Consider the following 21,479-nt stretch of genomic DNA (forward strand, 5'->3'; position numbering starts at 1 on the left):
GAATAGGTGTTCACCTAATTTGTTGTGGGTTCGATCCCCACACGGGAACCTTTTCATGGTCTCTCAAAATGGTCACCAGTACTGGTTTCTACCCAGGAAACGGACTCGAGCGTGATTCTATCAGCTGACAGCTTTCGTTACAATTGAGCTTAAACAACTAAGTATAGAGTAATGCCTTTAACATTCAAATTAAATAGCGTTTATTCATAACTACTATGTGAGTATATAACATATGTAAAGTATGGCAACATTTTCACATATGGTGTATACGTGAATAAGATTGCATCTTTCTGCGAGCAGGAGTGGGGAAAACACCTCAATTAGATACCAACGTTCAACTCCGTTTCTTCTGTTTCCATTTAAGGATAGGTCGCATTTTTCTTGCGTTTATGCAGTATGAACGCAGTACGGCAAGCGAACAATTTGCATGAAGCGCGCTAGCGCTTCTTGATCATTGCTCTCTAGCCCTTTTTGCGTTCAGACAACATAAACGCAAGAAAAATGCAATCAGTACTTATATTTACATTTTAATATATAATAATATTTGTTGTTTTTTAAACATAAGCAGTATCTTCGTCAATTGAGCATTTGTTTTTAGAGAAGTGCAACGGACAAGATACGTTTGTATAAAAGAATAGCTGATTTTGTGACGTCATATTTCATTGGTTGAATGAGATCGCGCTTATCAAAACGTGTGATATGAACGTCAAGTGGTATCTACACAAAGGACTAGGCCTTTTCACCTTAATCCATGATTCCATATTTATTTATTAACTGCACGACATGAATTTACAATATAAATGAATGTTTTATCCAACGATGCTTGCGTGGTCACTTGGCTGGAAGTTGTTGTAGAAATGACCGAGTCTGGTCAGTGTCGAGGTTTCGTTGTGTAGAAGTGCAGCAGAGGGGTCCATGAAGCCCCCGCCAAAGATTCGCAGCATACGGGCCATGAACCACGAGTATCTAAGGCAGGAAAATAAACATACATGAAACGAAGTGTTCCTAACTATGACTGTTACAACTACAGCATACGACTAAACTCGTCTGCGTTTACCCAGGGGCGTACCGAAGCATACTCCAGCTCGGGCGTATAAATGAATTTCAGGTCCATCGAAATGGCACATGCTTAAAACTCGAAATCAAAAGTAATAGTAGAAGTATTAGGGTGTGTTAACTGTTTATACATTACAATTATTTATTATAATATTATTTTCATTGGTTAAATTTGGACTTCATCTGACTGAATATTAGCGAACATAATAATTGAAAATGGTTCCTTTAAAACTGTATTATTCAAAAACAAATAAGAGAGGACACCCGCGCTTCCATCCATATAATATATTGTGACCTAAGTAAAGAAAGACCTTAACATGTCGACACCAAGCGCAAGCGTGAACAGCTGTACAGTTTAAATACCCTAGGTACGTCCCTGTTACCGCGTTTAAAATATATCATGATATCAGAACTGAGAATAAACGTCTCGATCAGTCAACATAATGCACCAGTCAATTGTAACTTCGGTCCCCCAGGTCCGGGGTAAACCGGGGATAGCCGGGGAAATGGGCCGTGTTTTTACCTTCTAGGTGGCCCCGCAGTGCCGGGTGAATGCGATGGTTTTATCTTCGCGCCAAAAATAGCGGGGAATGGGCCTTACCTGGGGTCACTTGGGTGGGGAGGCATTTGGCGGGGATTTTACCAGCAGTTTGTCCCCGCAGCGCGGGAATTTTACTCGGGCTTGGCTGGACCGAAAGTCAAGTCCCCGCTATTCCCCGGACCTGGGGACCGTGGATACAATTAAATGGTGCATAAGTTACAAAAAAAAACGCCTAATAAAATAGTTGATGTACCGATAAACGTAATCTGCGGCCTCCAGTCTCGGAAGCAGCGTCCTCATGAGGTGCATTTGATCATTCGGATCTGTTGAGTGTGGACAGGCAAACTCGGTCAACCAAATCTTCTTGTGGTAACGGTTGTGCATGCGCTGTAAGTAGGTCATTATGTGGTTTGCGTCGCAGTTGTACGCATGCGCGGCGATATAGTCAACACGGCAGTTGTTGCAAAGGCGGAAGAATTCGTCGAGCCATTTAAAGTCATGATGTGCAGGAGCTGGGCTAACGAGTGGACGACCGTTTGAGTTTCTTTCAATGTCCGGCCACAGCCCAGCAACTGTCTCCGGTGTCATATTTGCTTGTTCTGCCTGGTCTGGTTCATTAAATCCGAGAATGTATTTCGCCTGTGATGTAAAATTCATATGTGTATGATTGTTCCATTTGGACTTCCACGCCATAGCAACGAACTCGGGCATCGGATGGGTCGAAGGTGGACATACGTTTGTGACCGCTGCATCGTATGTTGACAGGTCGCTCTTCCAGTCATACCTTAGAAGTAAATAATAGATATGCGATTATTGAGAACGACACACCTACGTCTCTGTAAGAGCTGCACTCTTACAGATTTACCGTTTTGACAACTTTGATATTTTTTTTCTTTGAATGAGCTATTTGAAAATATCTGAAACCAGTGAAATAAGACTGCTGATAAAAGATCAGATCGATATATATGACAATCTGCGATCTGATTTTTGTCGGCCGTCTTATATCAAAGGTTTCCATGCGTTTTTGCATCAAGTGGCTTGTTACAAGACAAAGAATAAAAAAGTTGATAAAACGTACAATCTGTGAGGGTGCCGCTTTAAGAATAATATAGCATGCCATTTCTGTAGTCTGAATCCGGCGTGTTCGCTTTCAGAGACAAATTTATGGCGTCAATATAACAAAATAGTATTACGGCAACACGACACAATAAGAATCGTGTGAACTTTTGCCTGGTGAATACTTATTTGTCGCTTTCACATCTATTATGTGAAAGTAAAAGGCATACGTAAGCTTGCACCCATTGAACTGTGTCACATAAATTTAAACGATAGCTTTGGTGGTATTGTTCAAAACTCTTGCTACATTTGAATTACAAAACAATAGAAAACAAGTACATCTTACCACCAGGAAATGTTGTTTAGCGCTTTCCAGTCTTCACACAAGAGGTTCGACCCCCAGGCCGAAACACCCTTCTTCCGGGAGCCGTCGACGGGAACAATGTGTATACAAATCAAAATGGCGCACACTAGAATCAGAAGATCTGTCATTTGTCTAGTGTTTTTGCACGAAACTCATTCGATCAGTCAAACTTACACAATGACAGTCGTACAATTTATCAAAACCTGTTATTGTCATAGATTATAACTGTAGCAAAAGAAAGCCATCCTTATCTTTATAGATATGAGTGACTTTTATGGCATAAGCTAAAATATACTACATCACTTTGTGTTAATGTCACGCCACTAAAAGAGTTCACTCTGTTATTTTTTTGTTTTTGTTATGACATTATATTCTGAAGGCTACGTCGTTAGTTAAAAGACGTCAGCTTTGTTCACAAACAATTGAAAAGGTCGAGTATATGATAAGAAAAGGTTTATAAAAAATAGTTTTTGAATAACATCATCGAACGCTGCGGATTCCCATCACGTTTCAGCATTGACTAAGTTGTGCATTAGTTAAGGGGTTTTAAAGCTTCCAAAAGCATTTTTTATACATATAGCTTTATACATCTGCTGTGAAGATACAGCTTGGTTGTATCTTAATCTAAGTTAAATAATAAATAATATTTTGATTCCAAATAAAAAGAGTCTAGTAATTACCGAAAAAGTAGGTTTACAAATATCGTAGTTTTTATTTAATAGTTTGCATGAACGTACTATAACGCAAGAGTTTAACAATATAAAGTATCGTGTTGTTTGCTAACAACATCAATAACGCCAGAGAGTTTAGTCATAGTAGTTATCGTGTTGGATGCGTACAACTCCAATAACGCCTGAATTAAGCAAAAGCAAGTATCCTGCTGTTTGCTTACATCATATATAACGCCAGCGTTTAGCAAAAGCAAGCATCGTACTGTTTGCTTACAATTCCAATAACGCCAGAGTTTAGCAAAAGCAAGTATCATTTTGTTTGCTTACAATTCCAATAACGCCTGAGTTTAGCAAAAGCAAGTATCGTGCTGTTTGCTTACATCATATATAACGCCAGAGTTTAGCGAAAGCAAGTATCGTGCTGTTTGCTTACATCATATATAACGCCAGAGTTTAGCGAAAGCAAGTATCGTGCTGTTTGCTTACATCATATATAACGCCAGAGTTTAGCAAAAGCAAGTATCGTGCTGTTTGCTTACATCATATATAACGCCAGAGTTTGGCAAAATCAAGTATCGTGTCGTTTGCTTACAACATATATGACACCAGAGTTTACCAATAGTTAGTATCGTGCTGTGTGCTTTCAATATATATAACGTCAGAGTTTACTAGTAGCAAGTATCGTGCTGTTTGCTTACATCATATATAACGCCAGAGTTTCTTAATAGTTAGTATCATGCTGTCTGCTTACAATATATATAATGTCAGAGTTTACCAATAGCAAGTATCGTGTTCTTTGCTTAAATCATATATAACGCCAAAGTTAAACAAAAACAAGTATCGTATAGTTTGCTTACGACATATATAACGCCAGATGGTAGCAACAGCAAGTATCTTGCTGTTTGCTTACATCATATATAACGCCAGAGTTAAGCAATAACAAGTATCGTGCTTTCTGCTTGTAATATGTATGACGTCAGAGTTTACCAATAGTAAGTATCGTGCTGTTTGCTTACATCATATATAACGCGAGAGTTAAGCAATAGCAAGTATCGTGTTGTGAGCTTACAACATACTTAACGCCAGAGTTAAGCAATAGTAAGTATCGTCTCGTTTGCTTACAACATAATTATATAACGTCAGAGTTTACCAATAGCAAGTATCGTGCTGTTGGCTTACATCATATATAACACCAGAGTTTAGCAATAGTAAGTATGGTGTCGTTTGCATGCAACATTCATAACGCCAGAGTTTAGCAATAATAAGTATCGTCTCGTTTGCTTGCAACATATATAACGCAAGAGTTTATCAAAAATAAGTATCGTGTCGTTTGCTTACAACATTAATAACGCCTAGCAATAGTAAGTTTTATGCTGTAATATTACAATATTAATAATCTCAGAGTTAAACAGGTATCGTGTTGTTTGTTTACAACATCAAAACGCCAGTGTTTGGCAAACGTTAGTATTAAATCGGCTAACAACATCAATAACTCATGGTGGATATATGAATGTAATAAATTATACGAAATAACATACTCTAATTTAGCTATCCACATGCCAACTTTTAAAGCAATAATTACGTCCATTTACACATTGTTTAGACAAGTTTAAACGGCAAGACGTTTATTTTAAAGAAGTATATCTTTTCACCAAATCTTACTTGTTAAACTAGTCTCAGTAGTAAAGGGTAGCATCATTCGGAGCTCCTCGGCCATTTTCATCGAAAACAACCTCGGATGTATTTGAACGGTTTACATACTCAGAAATCAGTATGTTTAAGTCCGCTGCAAGTAGATCGCGTAGTAATTTATTTTAGCAGTTAAAACATATTACTTTACTCTTGGGAATCTTAATTATGTTTGCAATAATCCATTTTACTGGCAATTAATTACTTAGATAAATAAATACAAGCTTAAACACTACATTTAATTAATGATTTAATTCAAAAATTTACGGACTACTTCTAATGATATAACGCCATACATCTGAGTTTGTTTGTTGTTTTTTTCGATAAAAAATGGCCGAGGATTCCCGAATAGGGTAGCATATACTTGGTGTTTTCATTTATTTGTCGGCCAATTACGATCTTCATCCGAGTTAAACCCGCTCTGTTTTCTGTAAATTTTCAGAACTGAACTCTTATTTAAAATCAATACATTCTCATGTTTAACAGACATAATTATGGAATGATAAACCTTTAACTACTTACTTAATAATGCATTTATGGAAAATATTAATTGCTGATAACAACATAATAATCGCGTATTTAACAGCTGAAAATGCAGAAATGTTAAATGACTGGTGAATGCTAAAAGATTTACTGTGATCTATCATCTCATATGGTAGGAGTACCGTGATTTCTGCACCTTTCTTTTAAATTAAACTCGGTATCCTTCATAAGAACCATTGTTTTCGACATTTATTTATCCTCTTTAGTATATTCAAAGAATTGTATTAATTGTGGGGGGTAAATCTTATTTGAGATTAAGAGTGCATCTTTAACAAACACGTAAAACAATTATCAGAAGTAACAGACACACGATCTCTTACGGCAAATTAGTATTTACATATAACTATTTGATTCGTTATACTATAGCCAGGAAGAATCTTTGTTTGTGTTAGAATTCATTTTGGCCGAGAAAGCTCGCACCCTTTTCTGCAGATCTTTCTATGTATAACTTATTTGGTGTTCGCACTAAGCTGACCCACTAGCTCCGCCCTTCGTGTAGTCACGTGGTATTTTGGCGCGAAAGTTAAAATTTGGAGCATATTCCGTGCGAACCCAACACAGACTTAACCATATGTGTGCTTAAACTTGAGGTTAAAATCTATGTCAACTTGATTCAAGATAAGGCAGAAAATAAAATCTGAAGAATTTAACATCTGCTTAAAGCTTTAATAATATTTTACAAAGCACTTGATTATATTTATGTTAAAATAACGTGTTTATAAAAACGTTGAAAAACTCAATCAGTTTAATCTAAATTAAACATAATGGATTCGTGTTTGATTGTACTTCTTGTAGTCATTACTCTATGGGCACACATTGTTCCTTCCGGAGGATCCAACAAGAAGGGCGTCTCCGCGTGGGCGGGTGACTTCCGGTGTGATGACTGGAAGGTCCTTAACAACATGACGTGGTGGTGAGTGTGGAATTTAATATTTAAATAATGCTAGAAACCATTAGTATATTAATATGATAAACTATTCCGTTCTTTAAAATGAAACCAACTTATACATCACAATCAATAAACACCAAAGTGTTTTGATTATAGGACAGATATTTATAACTATTCCTCAAATGTGTTGTACCAAAAGGTTTTGAAGCTTCTATGGAAGACTATTTATAACAGTATACTGGGCTCCAATAATAAGTCTTGAAATGTACTTCTTCACAATCATCATTATTATTTTTCTCGAGACAGATAATGACTATGGTGCTATACTTTTGCTCTAGTTGATGTGTAATATCACATATGATGAAGTTTGCAGTATGCATCACTCTGACCAACGTAACATGTTTTTGCAAGGTATGACTGGAAAAGTGACCTGTCCACATACGACGCCAAGGTAACAAATCTGTGTCCACCTTCAAACCATCATATGCCAGAATTCGTTGCCATGGCATATAGATCAAAGACAACCGCATACACTTAAACTTCACCACCGAGGCAAAGTATATCCTCGGCTTTAATGAACCTGACATGGCCGTCCAAACAAACAAGACGCCGGTGGAGGTCGCGGCCTTGTGGCCGGACATTGAAAGAAACTCAAACGGTCGCCCACTCGTCAGCCCAGCTCCTGCCCATCATGACTTTAAATGGCTCGACGAATTCTTCCGTCTTTGTAACAACTGCCGTGTTGACTATATAGCCGCGCATGCGTACAACTGCGACGCAAACCACATAATGACCTACTTACAGCGCATGCACAATCGGTACCACAAGAAGATTTGGTTGACCGAGTTTGCCTGTCCTTATTCAACCCACCCTAATGATCATCTCCACCTCATGCAGACGCTGTTACCTAAACTGGAGGCCGCAGATTATGTTTTCCGGTAAATTGTAAAAACCGGTGATATATTTTCGGTTTATTTTAAGATCGTCTTTTGTTCGAGGAAATAAAATAGTGTTATTGTTAAATGCTATAGTATGTGTGACATCATCATCGTCTGCGTTCAAACATTTAATTTTTACCATAACTCAACGCATGAAGTTAAAAGTGACAGTATGCGCATGTTTAGCAACGTCCAACTTTTTATCGGACTGAAAAATACTATCGAGGTATACCCATTGTAGAAAAAGGTATGCACAAAGGTTCATACATATACATACATTCCAGTGACAATATGTTCAAATGCTATATATAATATCTTATGGAAACTTAATTGAATTCATAGGGTACCATTCCAAACATTTACATACAAAATGCAGATTCGTGCTGTTCTGTTGGGTAAACATTAGCATAAAAATGTTCTGATACCTCTGCCTGACAGGTACTCGTGGTTCATGGCGCGGATGGTGCGGATATTTGACGGCGGGTTCATGCACCCCTCTGCTGCGCTTCTTCACAATGGGTCATCCACGTTGACCAGGCTCGGTCATTTTTACAACGATTTTCAGCCAGGTGACCACGCAACAAGCATCGTTGGATGATTTGGTTTTGGTTATGATGTATTATAAGATATTCTCATAATAAAACAGATCGGGAACTATTAAGAGTGTATATTGTTCATTGTTTTCGTTCCTTCAATTTTAAAGCTGCGCTCTCACAAATTAGCAGCTTTGTCTTTTTTTTTATTTTTTGTCTCGGAATCAGCTCAATGTGGTATCAATGCCTTCATTTTAGTGATATAGAATAACTCGCAATAGAATAGATCTCAATTGTTGAGAAAACTGCCTAACAAATAATATTTGTTACAGCATTAATATGTTAAACGCTTTTAAAACATCTTTTTGCGAACGTAAATATTCTAAACTTCGATCTGCTTTTTTGTCCGCAGTCTTGTTTTCCAGTCTTTTTTTGCAGACAATTACAAAAATTTGGCTTATTTCAAAACACAATATAAAAAAGTAGTCAAAACTATCAATCCGTGAGAGTGCAGCTGAAACACCATATACGGTTGTACTTCATTTATGACAGTATTTTGATAATAAAGAGCCCTTGCCGTACTCCATACCATTAGTGACAGTCAGATTAAATGTAACACTCCATTTGAAATGACGATTACAAGATAAAGAAATAGACAGATATTTCATCTTTCATTTTCTTCTTCTTTTTTTTAAATGTCCTTGTTTTCGGGAAGTTAACCCTAGAGCCATTATCAAAGCGAAAAAACAGGCCTTAGAGAACTAAAAAGCTGAACTTAAGATGTGTTATAACACTGATCTTTCAAACAACTGGTACACGTAAGGTCAACATTGGCCCCGTCTGTATTATGTTCAACTGTTTAATTCTATTTTGTTATTTCATCGTTTATTGTACTTGTTTCTAGCCAAACTTCTTTGAGAGAGTCCCAGACTGAAGTAACAAGGCATACTGCTTTTATAAATTAAACATTACGTAACCTCAGCTCTTTAAAGGTATTAGGTGCTGTGCAAATTTGCATCGCCGTCATAATAACAATCTTAACAAATCCTGTCTGAATCCAGAAGGCTTTGATTAAGCAATTTAACATGGGGATTTTTCATGGTATCATAAACTCTGATAGGGAGATGAAACCGAGGCACATCCAAAAAATGAAAATAGCAGTTTGGGTTCTTTGACAGCTATGCAAAGTGCCATTTCAAATCAAATTCGACTGAAAATGTCACCGAGCCACGTATCGACTCGTCCCTCAGATCAGACCTGCCCCAAGAGGAGCCTTAACTGAGACAAAAGAAACTAGTCATGAGGCGTTGACATCGGAAGAAGACTTTAATACTTCGTTTTAATAAAATACGAATATACGGATTACTCGAGAGGGAAACCGTTGAGACACAATCACTTATTTTGTTTCTTGCTATTCTCTGCAAACCAATATCTGATTTGCTTCGTCTTATAAGCGCTTACAGCACGATAAATATGATACCTGACATGATACCCGGTACGGCTGTTAGCATAAAACATATTGTAAATACCAATGATGGATCAAAATACGCTGTAGGTAATGAACAGTATCGCACAGTCGCTGGGTCAGTTTGAATCAAAAAGTGTACTGTCAGACACTCAATACCCGCAACAGATATCACATTAACGAGGTTGACAAGAGCAACAGCTTTTAAATGAGAACGTTCGGTCTTTGATCTAAAAGCTAGACATCTTTGAATAAAGATATAGCATGTCTGTGCCGCCTCAAAGCAGAACAAAACAATGTACGCCTCGTTTGCAGTAGTACCTGCGAATATATCCTCGGCACCCCAGCGTATCATAACCTATATGATACCCTGGGCAAATTGGCGAAGGAAACTTCGTAAATCTTGAATGTTAGTAAGCATTTTCCGACCAATGAAATAGCCGATAACAAAAACGAAAGAATCTCCTTTGTGAAGAGCTATCCGCATATTTAACAATATCCTGTCTAAAACGATTTGTAAGCCGTAATCTCATTCGATTATTTCGAACCGAGATTACACCCGTAACATCTCGGTCATTTCCGCACCGCATCAGGTGTGTCTCATGCGACCAATCAAGCGGCTGGATTTCACCTTATTAATCATTCATGAGTACGAGATTTTTACAGCTGATTTGCCCAGGGTATCAAATCGGTTATGATACGCTGGGAAGCCGAGGATGATGCGAATACTGGAACAGTGGAATTGTAGGCCAACAACCATAGTTCCCTTCAATCCCTGAAACAACCCATCGACAATTATACAAAAGATATTGACCGATTTATATATATGTAACAGCCCACTATGCGGCAAAGTATATCAAGTATCTCAATGGGTGGAAGTAGTTGTTTCACAAACGCCCGTAATTATTATTCTAATATATATTTGAAAAACTACAGAAACAAGTACAGTAATCGAAAGTTTAAACATAAAGCCCCTTTAATAGCACAAGGTAAACGCCAAAGACATAGAACACACAAACAAACGTTCACAAACCAGAAACATGGAACAGCAGCACATAACTCCACAAACACATTACATACAACCCGTAGATCACCGAAAAAGCGTTAGACACTTCTACCCATTATGGTGGTAATATGTAACAAATATCAAAGTGATAAGTCAAAATAGGTGGAAGTTATTCGCTAAAAAATAGTTCGCTTTTCGGCCGACCGCCAACAGACCGTATGTTGACTCTTATAATATACCACCCTTTAACTCTGTTTTCTGGAGTATTCAAAATAAAATTTAAAAAAACACGCACGCTTTAGATCAGAAATAGAAGATTATTGTTTAAGATTGCAATACATTTAACCAAATCGGAGCTCCTCGGCCATATTTATCAAAAACAACATCGAATGTATATGGACGGTTTGCAATGTCAGAAATCGGGTATTTTTAAGTCCGCTTCAAGTAAATCGCGTAGTAATTTAATTTAGCAGTTAAACTTAATGACTTAACTCTTGGGAATCTTAATTATGTTTGCAATAATACACTGGCAATCAATTTAAACTTATATCAATAAATACAAGTTAAATACCACGTTTAATAAATGATATAATTCAAAATTTTACGAACTACTTTTACCGGTGTACCGGCATACATCTGAGGTTGTTTTCGATAAAAAATGGCCGAGGAGTTCCAAATGACATTCAAACTCGTGAATGCCAAACGTTAATTAAATCGCGCTTGCCCACTCTTGCCCACTCTTGCAAAGTCACTCTTTAAATATTACTAGTTTTTCTTCACTTGTTCAGATGTATTACTAACTTACACTGAATCAATCAATAATTATGTATATCTGAACTAAACTTGAAAAAACAAAAACACTTCTAAGCCCAATCAAGTGTTAACAGCTTGTTACCGATGTATATGGTCAACTTTAAATTATTATCATTACACCGAGGACATACTATGCATACTAATGATGTACAAATGTTATACATTGAAAGTTACAAGTGTTTCTTACATGATAGAATACAAATCGTGTCTATACATCAAACATTATAAATGCAATTGCTAAAACAGCAAACAATAATTGACGTAATGGTATCTTGTTGCTTCTTCAACGTTGTTGTTTTCAGAAGTTGACAGGTTCTGGTAAAAACAAACAGCTATATGACAAGCTAAGCATATTAAAATTGTGATGCATTACTTGTTAAGATTATAAATTGAGTAATACACTTTTTTTGCAATTACGTACCCACTTATAGGTACTTCTTTCTAGCTCCGATAGTTCGTTTTGCCTTTTTGAAAACATTAAAAGTTTGGTAACCAAATTATATATGTATATTGCATAAAACAAACGAAGAGGCGGAAGCCGCCAGCCCAGGAGCGTTGGACATAACGTAAGACATATGTAAAAATAATATTATATCAAAATTTGTGGTTTGTTTCATTGCGTGAGTCATGGTAAACTCAATTAACATGCGTACCAAAAGTTGTTTTGTTATTTTGTTTTGTAACGCTACAATGATGAATTGTTGTCAGTTAAAAAAATCATGTCTGTTTCAAGATCGGACGTGATGATCAATAAACAGGGAATGAACGGCCGTGCAATGAGATTGAGGCTTTTTATATTAATAGCCGTGGTGTTTTTGTTTGCATTCAGACTGTTTCTCTACAATTATGGATGTAAACATTTTCTTTATTATCTTAAATAATAAAAATTAACATTTTTATACACACTTTTTTGTTATCAATTACTTCCCTTGTCTGTTTATGGCCTTGGTCCTTTTAACAAAGTCTACGTAGCTGTATGCCCTCTGGACCTGCCCTGGAAGTTTCTTTTGAACCATTGAAAGCCGCACTCTCACAGATCGACAGTTTTTACCTTTTTTTATTTATTTTTTTGTCTCAGAATCAGCTAATTTTGGCACCAATGCATTTAACTTAGTCCTATAAGATAACTCACAATGGAACATGTCTTAATTGTTTGGTAAACTGCCAAAACAATAATCTTACCATAAAACGTCAATTTTGAAAATAAATATGAAAACTGCGATTTGCTATTTTGTCAGCAGTCTTTTATTACTGGTTTGCAGACATGAACGCGAAAATGAACTCATTTAAAGACACAAGCAAAAATAATTAAAAAAAATCAATCTGTGAGAGTGCAGTTTTAATCAACTTTATATTGTGCGATTCAAGCTTAAACATAAAATGTCCATGCGTAAACATTTCACTTGAACAATTGCATCGTTTGTTTCTTTTCTTTTTTGAGGCCTCACTGAAATACATTTTAATTTCACGTACATATGTGTCCAAGCGGTTGGTGCCTTTTTTATATTGTGTTAATATTTCAAACATTAAACATTGATGAGTGCATGCATATACATTGGCTAAGAGCGCGTAACGATAATATTTCGTTTCACATCGATAGTTTGAGAATATTGGTATAATTTAGCCTTATCGAAACAGATATCGCATTTAAAGCTGCACTCTCACAGATTTACCATTTTTACATTTTTTTTATTTTTTGTCTTGGAAAGAGCAATTTTTTGCGTAAATGTCTGCAAACCAATGATATAAGATTTCTGACAAAAACTCAGTTCGTAGACTCATATTTCCGTTCGAAAATTAATGTTTTATGGCCGAAACCGTTACTAACGGTTTAAGAAAACATCAATTTTTGAACTTAAATATAAAATTCTGCGGTCTAATTTTTTGTCAGCAGTATTATATAACTGGTTTCAATGGATTTTCGCAGGAATTAGCTCGTTCCAAGACAAAAAATAAAAAAGTTGTCAAACGTTCTATCTGTGAGAGTGCAGCTTTAAAGCATATTTTCAAACAATAACATCTTGGAATCCCAAATTTTGATAATGAAATGCTTTAACCTATTTTGCTTAATCAATAGAAACAACTTTGACCAGAAAAACAACTAATTCTTGTAGAATATGTTTCGTCTCTTCATATATTGCAAGTCATTGCTCAACATTTACGATTGATTGATAATCAAGGCATATCACATGAACGTGATTGTAACAAATGAACAGAAGTATAGACAAAACAAAAACCATGTTTTAGTACGAATACAATATACATTATGCACATTATGGTCATTTCAAAACATTTCTCAAGGAATAGAGCAAGTTTTATAAGTTGTGTCCTATCTTTTCTACTGATAAGTAACTCAAGTTTGTAACTATTTGAATAAGTAATAAAATGATGTTGTAAGTCTTTCTTCCTTTCACTCGTAAAAAAAGCAAATTCGATTAAATAATGGTATTTATCAGCCTAAGAATTAATTGCACACAGGAGGCAAAAATACGATTATTTCAATATTGATACATCTCCCTTATTTCTCTTGGTTTCTCTTGGTAAACAATGAGTCAAAGTTCGAAATTTAATCAGAGACTGTAAAGCTAATTTTCTAGGTACCATGTCAAGCTATTCTTCAAAAAAATGTTTTTTGTACAATATATAAACTAAACACTTAGAAGTAGTAGACACACTTATACTCCAGTCTTGCAAATAATGGTCTTAGAAACTAGATTATTTAAAATGGCTAATGCTATCAATTCTCTAATACGTAAAGAAATCTGCCAAACTACTGTTGTTTAATCATGGGTTAGCATATGACATCCATGGCAGTTTGACCGCATTATGAGTATACAAATTATAAGCAGTATTGCACAATATCTTACAAATTTTATCAACTTCAGCAGAAATAACTTCACTCCAATAGCAAAATATTCTAGCCTTAAATGTAATATAATTGGTTTTGCACCCAGGACACCATAAACCATTCAATTTGGTGTAGACAGTTTCATTAGTATAATAATATAAACAATTAGATTTACAGCATTTCAAATGAAACTGCTCAATAATTTTAATACTTTCGAAATCCCATACTTTATATCCATACAACAAAATAAGAGTTACCAAAGAATCAAATGTAACTGAATATAGATGCAAACATAGCTTTTCTGCCTTGACCAACAAGACGCTTCTTTGTTTTTGAGAAATTCCCATTGTGAAATGTACCACTGGTATGAAATGTCATCAACAATGCCAAGTTTGGTTTTGTAATATTAAAATATTTGGTATTGAACACTTTAGGCTGTGTAAATAGAATAACCTTTGTGTTTTGCAGCATTTCAACTTAAGTGAAACGGTGAACAAAAGTCATGCATAGCAAACAAAGCGTTTTGTAATATATATATTCTCCAATATAACTCTAATATAATATTTTTACTGCTCAAATATTCAAAGGTTGCTCTTGACAACGCGGGCAAGCCTTTAAATGTTCCATCATATATGATGTAAGATCATTCAAAAATAAAGAAAATAATACGGGTGACACTATTCACCTTGTCTTTCTCCCGCATGGTTAGTAAAGAAGTTTGACATAACACCATCCACTTTAACACAGGTTTAGCTGCAGAGTGCATATTATGGAAAAATTAGACATTGTCTATCTATATGTTATTGTTCAACAAGTTACACCAAAGAGCCAATCTATGAACAGAGTCAAAAGCTTTATTGCAACCAATAAAAGCACATATTTTTTCTTAAGTTGATAAAAACAATTTAACTTTAATGAAAATATATTCTCAACTGTTCTATATATCCTTTACGAAAATCATCTTGTTATTCACAAAGCATATAATTGTCGTCTGTAGAACAGTTCAGTCTTTTGTTTAAGACGGAAGGAAACAATTTACAAAAACAACTCAAAATGGTAATGTCACGATAGTTATCTGGATCATTGATATTGTCTTTATTTTTAAAAATGGGTAAAATACTATCTTTACTCCACACTTATAGGAATCTCCAAGACTCAATAACAATATTAAACAGCTGACAAATTTAATCTATATATCCATCACTATTTTAATAGTTTAAGTATTCATTCATTGTATTATTCATCAGATTAGCTATACACTTTTTAACTTCCACAACACCAAATAGTTCATTTAAAGTAACATTATTATAAAATAGTATATCAAAATCAATATCATAAATGACTGACATGTTTGGCATTTGTGAGACCTCTGCTCCGTCATTGTAAAATACGTTGCAGAAATGATAAATAAATTCATCCTACTGTCAGTGTCCAAATGAGAACGGGTTAAGGGGTTTTAATGGCCTTTCGGGCGTAGACGGTGCCATCGACAGCAGTCATATTCCTATCCGAACCCCCAAAGAACATTTAGAAAGCTACATTGACCAAAAAGGATTTCCATTCATCATTAAGCAAGAAGTTTGTGACAGTAATCTGAACTTTACAGAAAATTGTGGTTGTCTCGGCTCTTTGCAAGTTGCCCGAGTATTGAAAAACTCGCCGTTATTCATGGGACCTAAAACTGACCTTAACAAAATGTCTCCTGACAATTCACATTTAATTGGAGATTCGGCTTATGGATAAATCTCTTTGATGGGGACCAGTTCCTTACAAAGAATACATATGGAAATCTAACTGAAAAATCAAAAAGGTTTAATTACCTTCATAGTTCAACCCGGATATGCATTGAGCGGGCATTTGGTGCATTGAAAGGTCGTTTTCGGCGGTAGAAGCATGTTGACATGCTTGAAATTGACCATGTTGTGAACGCGACCCTTTGACTCTATAACTTAATATTAAGGAGTGTATTCGGGAAGGTCTCAAACACAAAGAAGGAATCAACAATTACCAGGATTCCATGTCGCTGAAATTAAAAGGGATCGCATCTTAGAGCTCTAGTATAAATGATTGTATGAAGACATCGTCGCCTTTGACATCGGATACTTAATTTGAAGTAGACTTAAGTGGTTAAATCTGTTTGTGTTCATTTTTCATCTCTGAATATTCTTTAGAACATTTAGAATTTCCTCATTCTTTTTGGTTTCTTCCTATCATCATTGTTAGCATTACTACTTGCATTGGTGATAATATTCTCTGTTACTGCTTCATTTCGCTGGCTTATGTTATCACTCTCACTATGTTGAATTGAAGCAGCTGCATTACAATGCTGACTTGAACCAGTTTTAAACTGTGGATTAACATTAGGCTTATAGACCCTAGCAGTCTTGCAATTCTTTGTAGAGTGGACATTCTTTTCTATCCGACCTAGGTTTTTCGTGGTGATCAATTCAGTTCCTAATTGTTTTTGATTGTTGTTTTTTTACCTTTTGCTCGCACTAAGTCGTTGAAACATCGAGAAAATAAATTATCATGTTTCAAATTCCAAGTATGTATGTATGTATGTATGCATGTATGTATGTATAGTCATATTATAAGTTTTAATCAGAATTAAGGACATCAAATTATGTGAATATCTTTAGCATTTAATTTTATAAAAGGCAGAACGGTGCGCATGCTTCTCTACATAAGGACAGGGTGCAGCATCCTTCCATGTCTATGTAGTTAATACCCCAAATGCAGTACCAATAACACTTTAGCTCAGGTAAAAAAGAAAACATATTAACGATAAAGCTTTACTATAGCATCTTCAATCATGATTTTTTTTACATGATGTTGTTTGTTTCAAAACCATCACGGTACAGTGCTGCGGTTATGTTAATTTAAATATTCATGATAACCACAGAAAGGGATGATAAAACATTACTGCATTGCAACTGCAGAAATGTTTTTGATTGCACATCTACAATTTTAATTATTGTCATCATGAATGTAAAATCCCAGCAAAATAATTGTTAAACTGCTTTTGATCCAGATTGTCTAGAAATTATGGAATATTCATGTTTGTTTCTTTTCACTTGATCATGTGAATATAACTGTACACAAGAAGAAATAAGGGTGTACTGTTTTGCATTGATGTATTTTTCTAAAAAACAGTATTTTGTATTTATTTCGCAATTACGGCTAGACAATCAGGCCCTAATTTCTCGAAACTTCTTAAGATTAACAGGTTTAAGTAGCTTATTTCAATAAGGCAAAATACATACTTAAATTAGATTTTGATTAATGAAAAATGGTTTATTGTGATTATCATAAGGCTAATTCATATTTTAAGTCTAAAAAATCTTCAAGAAGTAAATTCAACACAAATTATAGAATAACAAAAATAGACTTATATATATTGAGACCATTAATAAGGAGTATCATCGATTTGCTTTGTCAAGTTTTAGATTGAGTGCACATTCATTAGAAATAGATGCTGGAAGATATAACAACATTGTTGGAGAGAACAGAAAATGTAAAATATGTAAAACCAATACGGTAGAATCAGATTACTATTTTTTGTGCATTTATCCTCTGTATACAGACCTGAGAACTAACTATAACTTTAATCGATTTTAACGCTTTAAGAAATTTGTATCAATCATGTCTAGTAATAACAGTCAAAATATTAGAAATCTTTCAAATCTGTATTTAATGCTATGAGAAAACGTACTGATGCTCTCGCTGTCGTTGCTTCTAGATTTGATGCAATTAATTGCTTTATTTATTTGATATAACTGTATTATGTATATACTTGTCAAATCTAGATATGTTTACTTTTCTTTGATGTGGCCATCTGTGTATATTTATAATGTTTGTGTTTGGGCAAAGGCATGTTATTCCTGATATTGCCAAAAACTGAAATGCAAACCTTTTCACGAAACCGCGGACTGATGTAGCACTGACAAAAAATGTAAACAGGTATGTCGAAGTGTTTAAGGAAACGAACCACCTAACCAAACTTCGGTAATAAAACGAAGGCGGGGCTCTTTAAGCGACATAGACTGCCCTTTGTTTCATTTGAAATGGTGAAGAAAAAGAAAAGTTATCTGTCTTTTAAAGATACGCTCTTACTCCAAGATAAGATTTACCACAATTAATAATATTGCTTTAATATTCTAAAAAAGAAGAATAAATGTCGAAAACAATGGTTCTTATTAAGGATACCAAATTAAATTTGAAAGAAATGAGCATAAACACGGTATTTCTACCCTATGAGACTATAGTAGACCACAGTAAATCTTTTACCATTCATCAATCATTTAATATGTTTACGCTTTCTGTTATTAAATGCACGGTTACAATCTTGTTATCAGTACTTAATATTTTCCATAAATTCATTATTTAGTAAGTAGTTAAAGGTTTATCACTCAAAATGTTTGTTATACATGTGTATGTATTGATTTTGAATAAGAGTATCACTTTAAGTCGTCATTCGGAGCAAAATGTTGCCTTCCGACGTAGCATTAATGACTTAATTTATCACGTGGTAAACACACACTGAATAAAGGGGCCTTCTTGTAAGCACCAAACGGCGGTTTGGAAACCTAGATTGTTCGAAAGTTTTGCTTGAAGTAACAAGTGCATTGTTTGTGTACAATTTCAACAATGTGATGGAGATTCTGCATATACGTATATCCGCTATTTCTGAATTTCTTCAAACAATGATTTCGCAGATGGTCGTCTGCCTGTTTAACCTCAATGCTGTAACACTGATTCAACACACGTGTTGAATCCCTGTCCGCCATGTTGTATTTTCAAAGTGAGCTAGTTTTCGGATGGAATGAACCGATGAAACCCTCATGGAATCTTGCCTATCAGATATGTAAATTTAGACACCTCTACTATAATTAGATTAGCTAAATTCACAAAAATATTTTGTTCAAATTTAAGAGACAAATTATATTCCAACTTAACCTTCTTTTTTTCTTTTTTTTTCGACCTATCTTATGCAAAATATTTATGTCATTGTTCATGTATATATATTTACATATATCTTGTTAAAGTGTTGTAGAGAGTAGTTTTCATGTCATTCTTAAGTTTGTATTTTATGTGTAGCCATTGTTCGTCATTACATTGTATTATTACAATTTGTTTGTTAATTCTGTATGCCTGTAATAGGCCATGATTATTTTAATAAAAGTTCAAAAGCCTCCGGTGGGGGTTCTAATAGTTTCAAATCCAGTTTCGTTTTTCATAAAACAAACTATAAAACTGTACTTTATTATATTTGAACCTGCCACAACAAATATACAGTTCGTGAAACCAGGATAAACCCCAAACTAGTTTATTACCATCAAAAACGCCCTAGGTAGTGAACTGACCGTGTTAGTCTTCATCTGTGAATAGGACAATCTAACCAAAACTGGTATTTATATATTATACATGAAGTTTTTCTCTGGATACTGTTTGAATAAGGGATGGTAAAACTGATGACATGGAAATATAAACAAATACAACAACAACGAATTCAAAGTTAAAAACAATTGACCAGGCAAAAGGTGAAGTCATTAAATGCAATCCAATGGAGGTGTTTATGTTAATTGTTTATATGGAAAACAGAATTTAAACTAGAAAATAAGTCCTAGATCAGAACTCACTGTCTATAATTGAATATGCAAGCAAACTTCTAATTATTAATCAAACTCAATGTGATTTTTTTATTATCAATTTTCAACTTATTTATCAAAGTCCCATTATGTTTTAGTGATGTACACTTATTTTGTTTTATGTGTATCCAAATGACTCTCTTAACCTTTTTGACTTTTTTAACCCGAAGAATGATTAAAAGAACTGCATTTAACGCAATTACAAAATGCAACAAAACCGAAAATAGATCTAAAATTGACACGCACAACGTCATTATGAAATTTACATATCACTCGACTTTGTCACCAAATTTGTCTATGTTTCTTTATATACTAATATTTTCCATTTTTGAATTAAGAATTGTTTTGTTTAAATACATTTTAAAGAAAACAATCATACTAACACTGTTTTTTTTCCATTAAATATTTCATTTGAAAGCTCAATTACATTCAAATTAACAAAGGGAGGTAGTAAGACAAAAAATATTGACACATTAAAGGCCTTCCACAGTACAAAAGTGGGTGGGGAACTCACGACAAAAAAAATAAAATGTTTCAAAACATCATATTTTATTCATTTTTGAGGAATACCCTTTTTAGGGGGGTAAAATATACATGTTTGCGACATGTTTGGCGGTAATACGGAATTTTATCAACTTTTATGACAGAAGATTTTATCAGATTTTGGATCAAAATGCATTTGCATTATTCCCTGAAAATTACTTTGACAATACAAGCATATGTTAGTGCCAAAATTCTCCAGACTACCAAATTAACAATGTATTTATCTTTTTATCTGTATGATATAAATAAGAACTATATACAGGTATGCTTGCTAAATATTAAATCTTAAAACTAAAAAACAAAAACAAAACAAAACATTGTTAAAACTTTGTATGCTTATGTTTATGCCCTTCAAATGAATTTTGCAGTGTTGAAGACTGAAGATTTTTCACTAAGCAACATTGATTTTATTTTCATTCTAAAATGCTTGCATCATACTTATTTCGAAACAGAAGCCTTATTTTCTTCATATGAATTTCCATTTGAAAAGTATTTCTCTAGTTCTTTCTCCAGTTTTATCCGGCAACTGCCCATGTACGATTTCTCGTTAGCAAGAAGTGTGTTAGTTGTCGAGTTCGGAGATCCAACATATTTGTTACTTTAACTTTTCAAATGTGCTTTCTAATTTATAAATGTATAGACAGTAAATATTCCGTGAAATTCAGAAAGATTATCTAGTTGAAGACTACAACACATCTCTAGTGACAAAGCCTCGCCCGTGTCATCCCACATATATCGTCATAAATGTACATGTATGTAGAATTGTCCAACACATCTCTGGTGACATGGCCATGTCAGTGTCATCCCACCTATAGCGTCATAACTGTACATGTATGTAGAATTGTCCAACACATCGCTGGTGACATGGTCATGTCA

At 34.6% G+C, this 21,479-nt stretch overlaps 2 protein-coding genes across 2 annotated transcripts; one reads left to right on the forward strand and one right to left on the reverse strand.

Moving 5' to 3' along the window:
• Nucleotides 1–750: 750 nt before the first annotated feature.
• LOC128220651 (uncharacterized) lies at nucleotides 751–3,201 on the reverse strand. Its single transcript, XM_052929132.1, has 3 exons — nucleotides 3,000–3,201; nucleotides 1,851–2,381; nucleotides 751–966 (listed from the first exon to the last, which is right to left on the reverse strand). The coding sequence occupies exons 1-3, from the start codon at nucleotides 3,143–3,145 to the stop codon at nucleotides 810–812; spliced, it is 834 nt and encodes a 277-aa protein (XP_052785092.1). The 5' UTR covers nucleotides 3,146–3,201; the 3' UTR covers nucleotides 751–809.
• A 3,443-nt stretch (nucleotides 3,202–6,644) lies between these two features.
• Nucleotides 6,645–8,393, forward strand: LOC128220815 (uncharacterized). Its single transcript, XM_052929391.1, has 3 exons — nucleotides 6,645–6,833; nucleotides 7,221–7,747; nucleotides 8,186–8,393. Exons 2-3 carry the CDS (start codon nucleotides 7,395–7,397, stop codon nucleotides 8,343–8,345), a joined length of 513 nt encoding a protein of 170 aa, XP_052785351.1. The 5' UTR covers nucleotides 6,645–6,833; nucleotides 7,221–7,394; the 3' UTR covers nucleotides 8,346–8,393.
• Nucleotides 8,394–21,479: the final 13,086 nt, after the last annotated feature.

The sequence above is a fragment of the Mya arenaria genome, chromosome 15, assembly GCF_026914265.1.
Source record: "Mya arenaria isolate MELC-2E11 chromosome 15, ASM2691426v1".
Classification (NCBI taxonomy): domain Eukaryota; kingdom Metazoa; phylum Mollusca; class Bivalvia; order Myida; family Myidae; genus Mya; species Mya arenaria.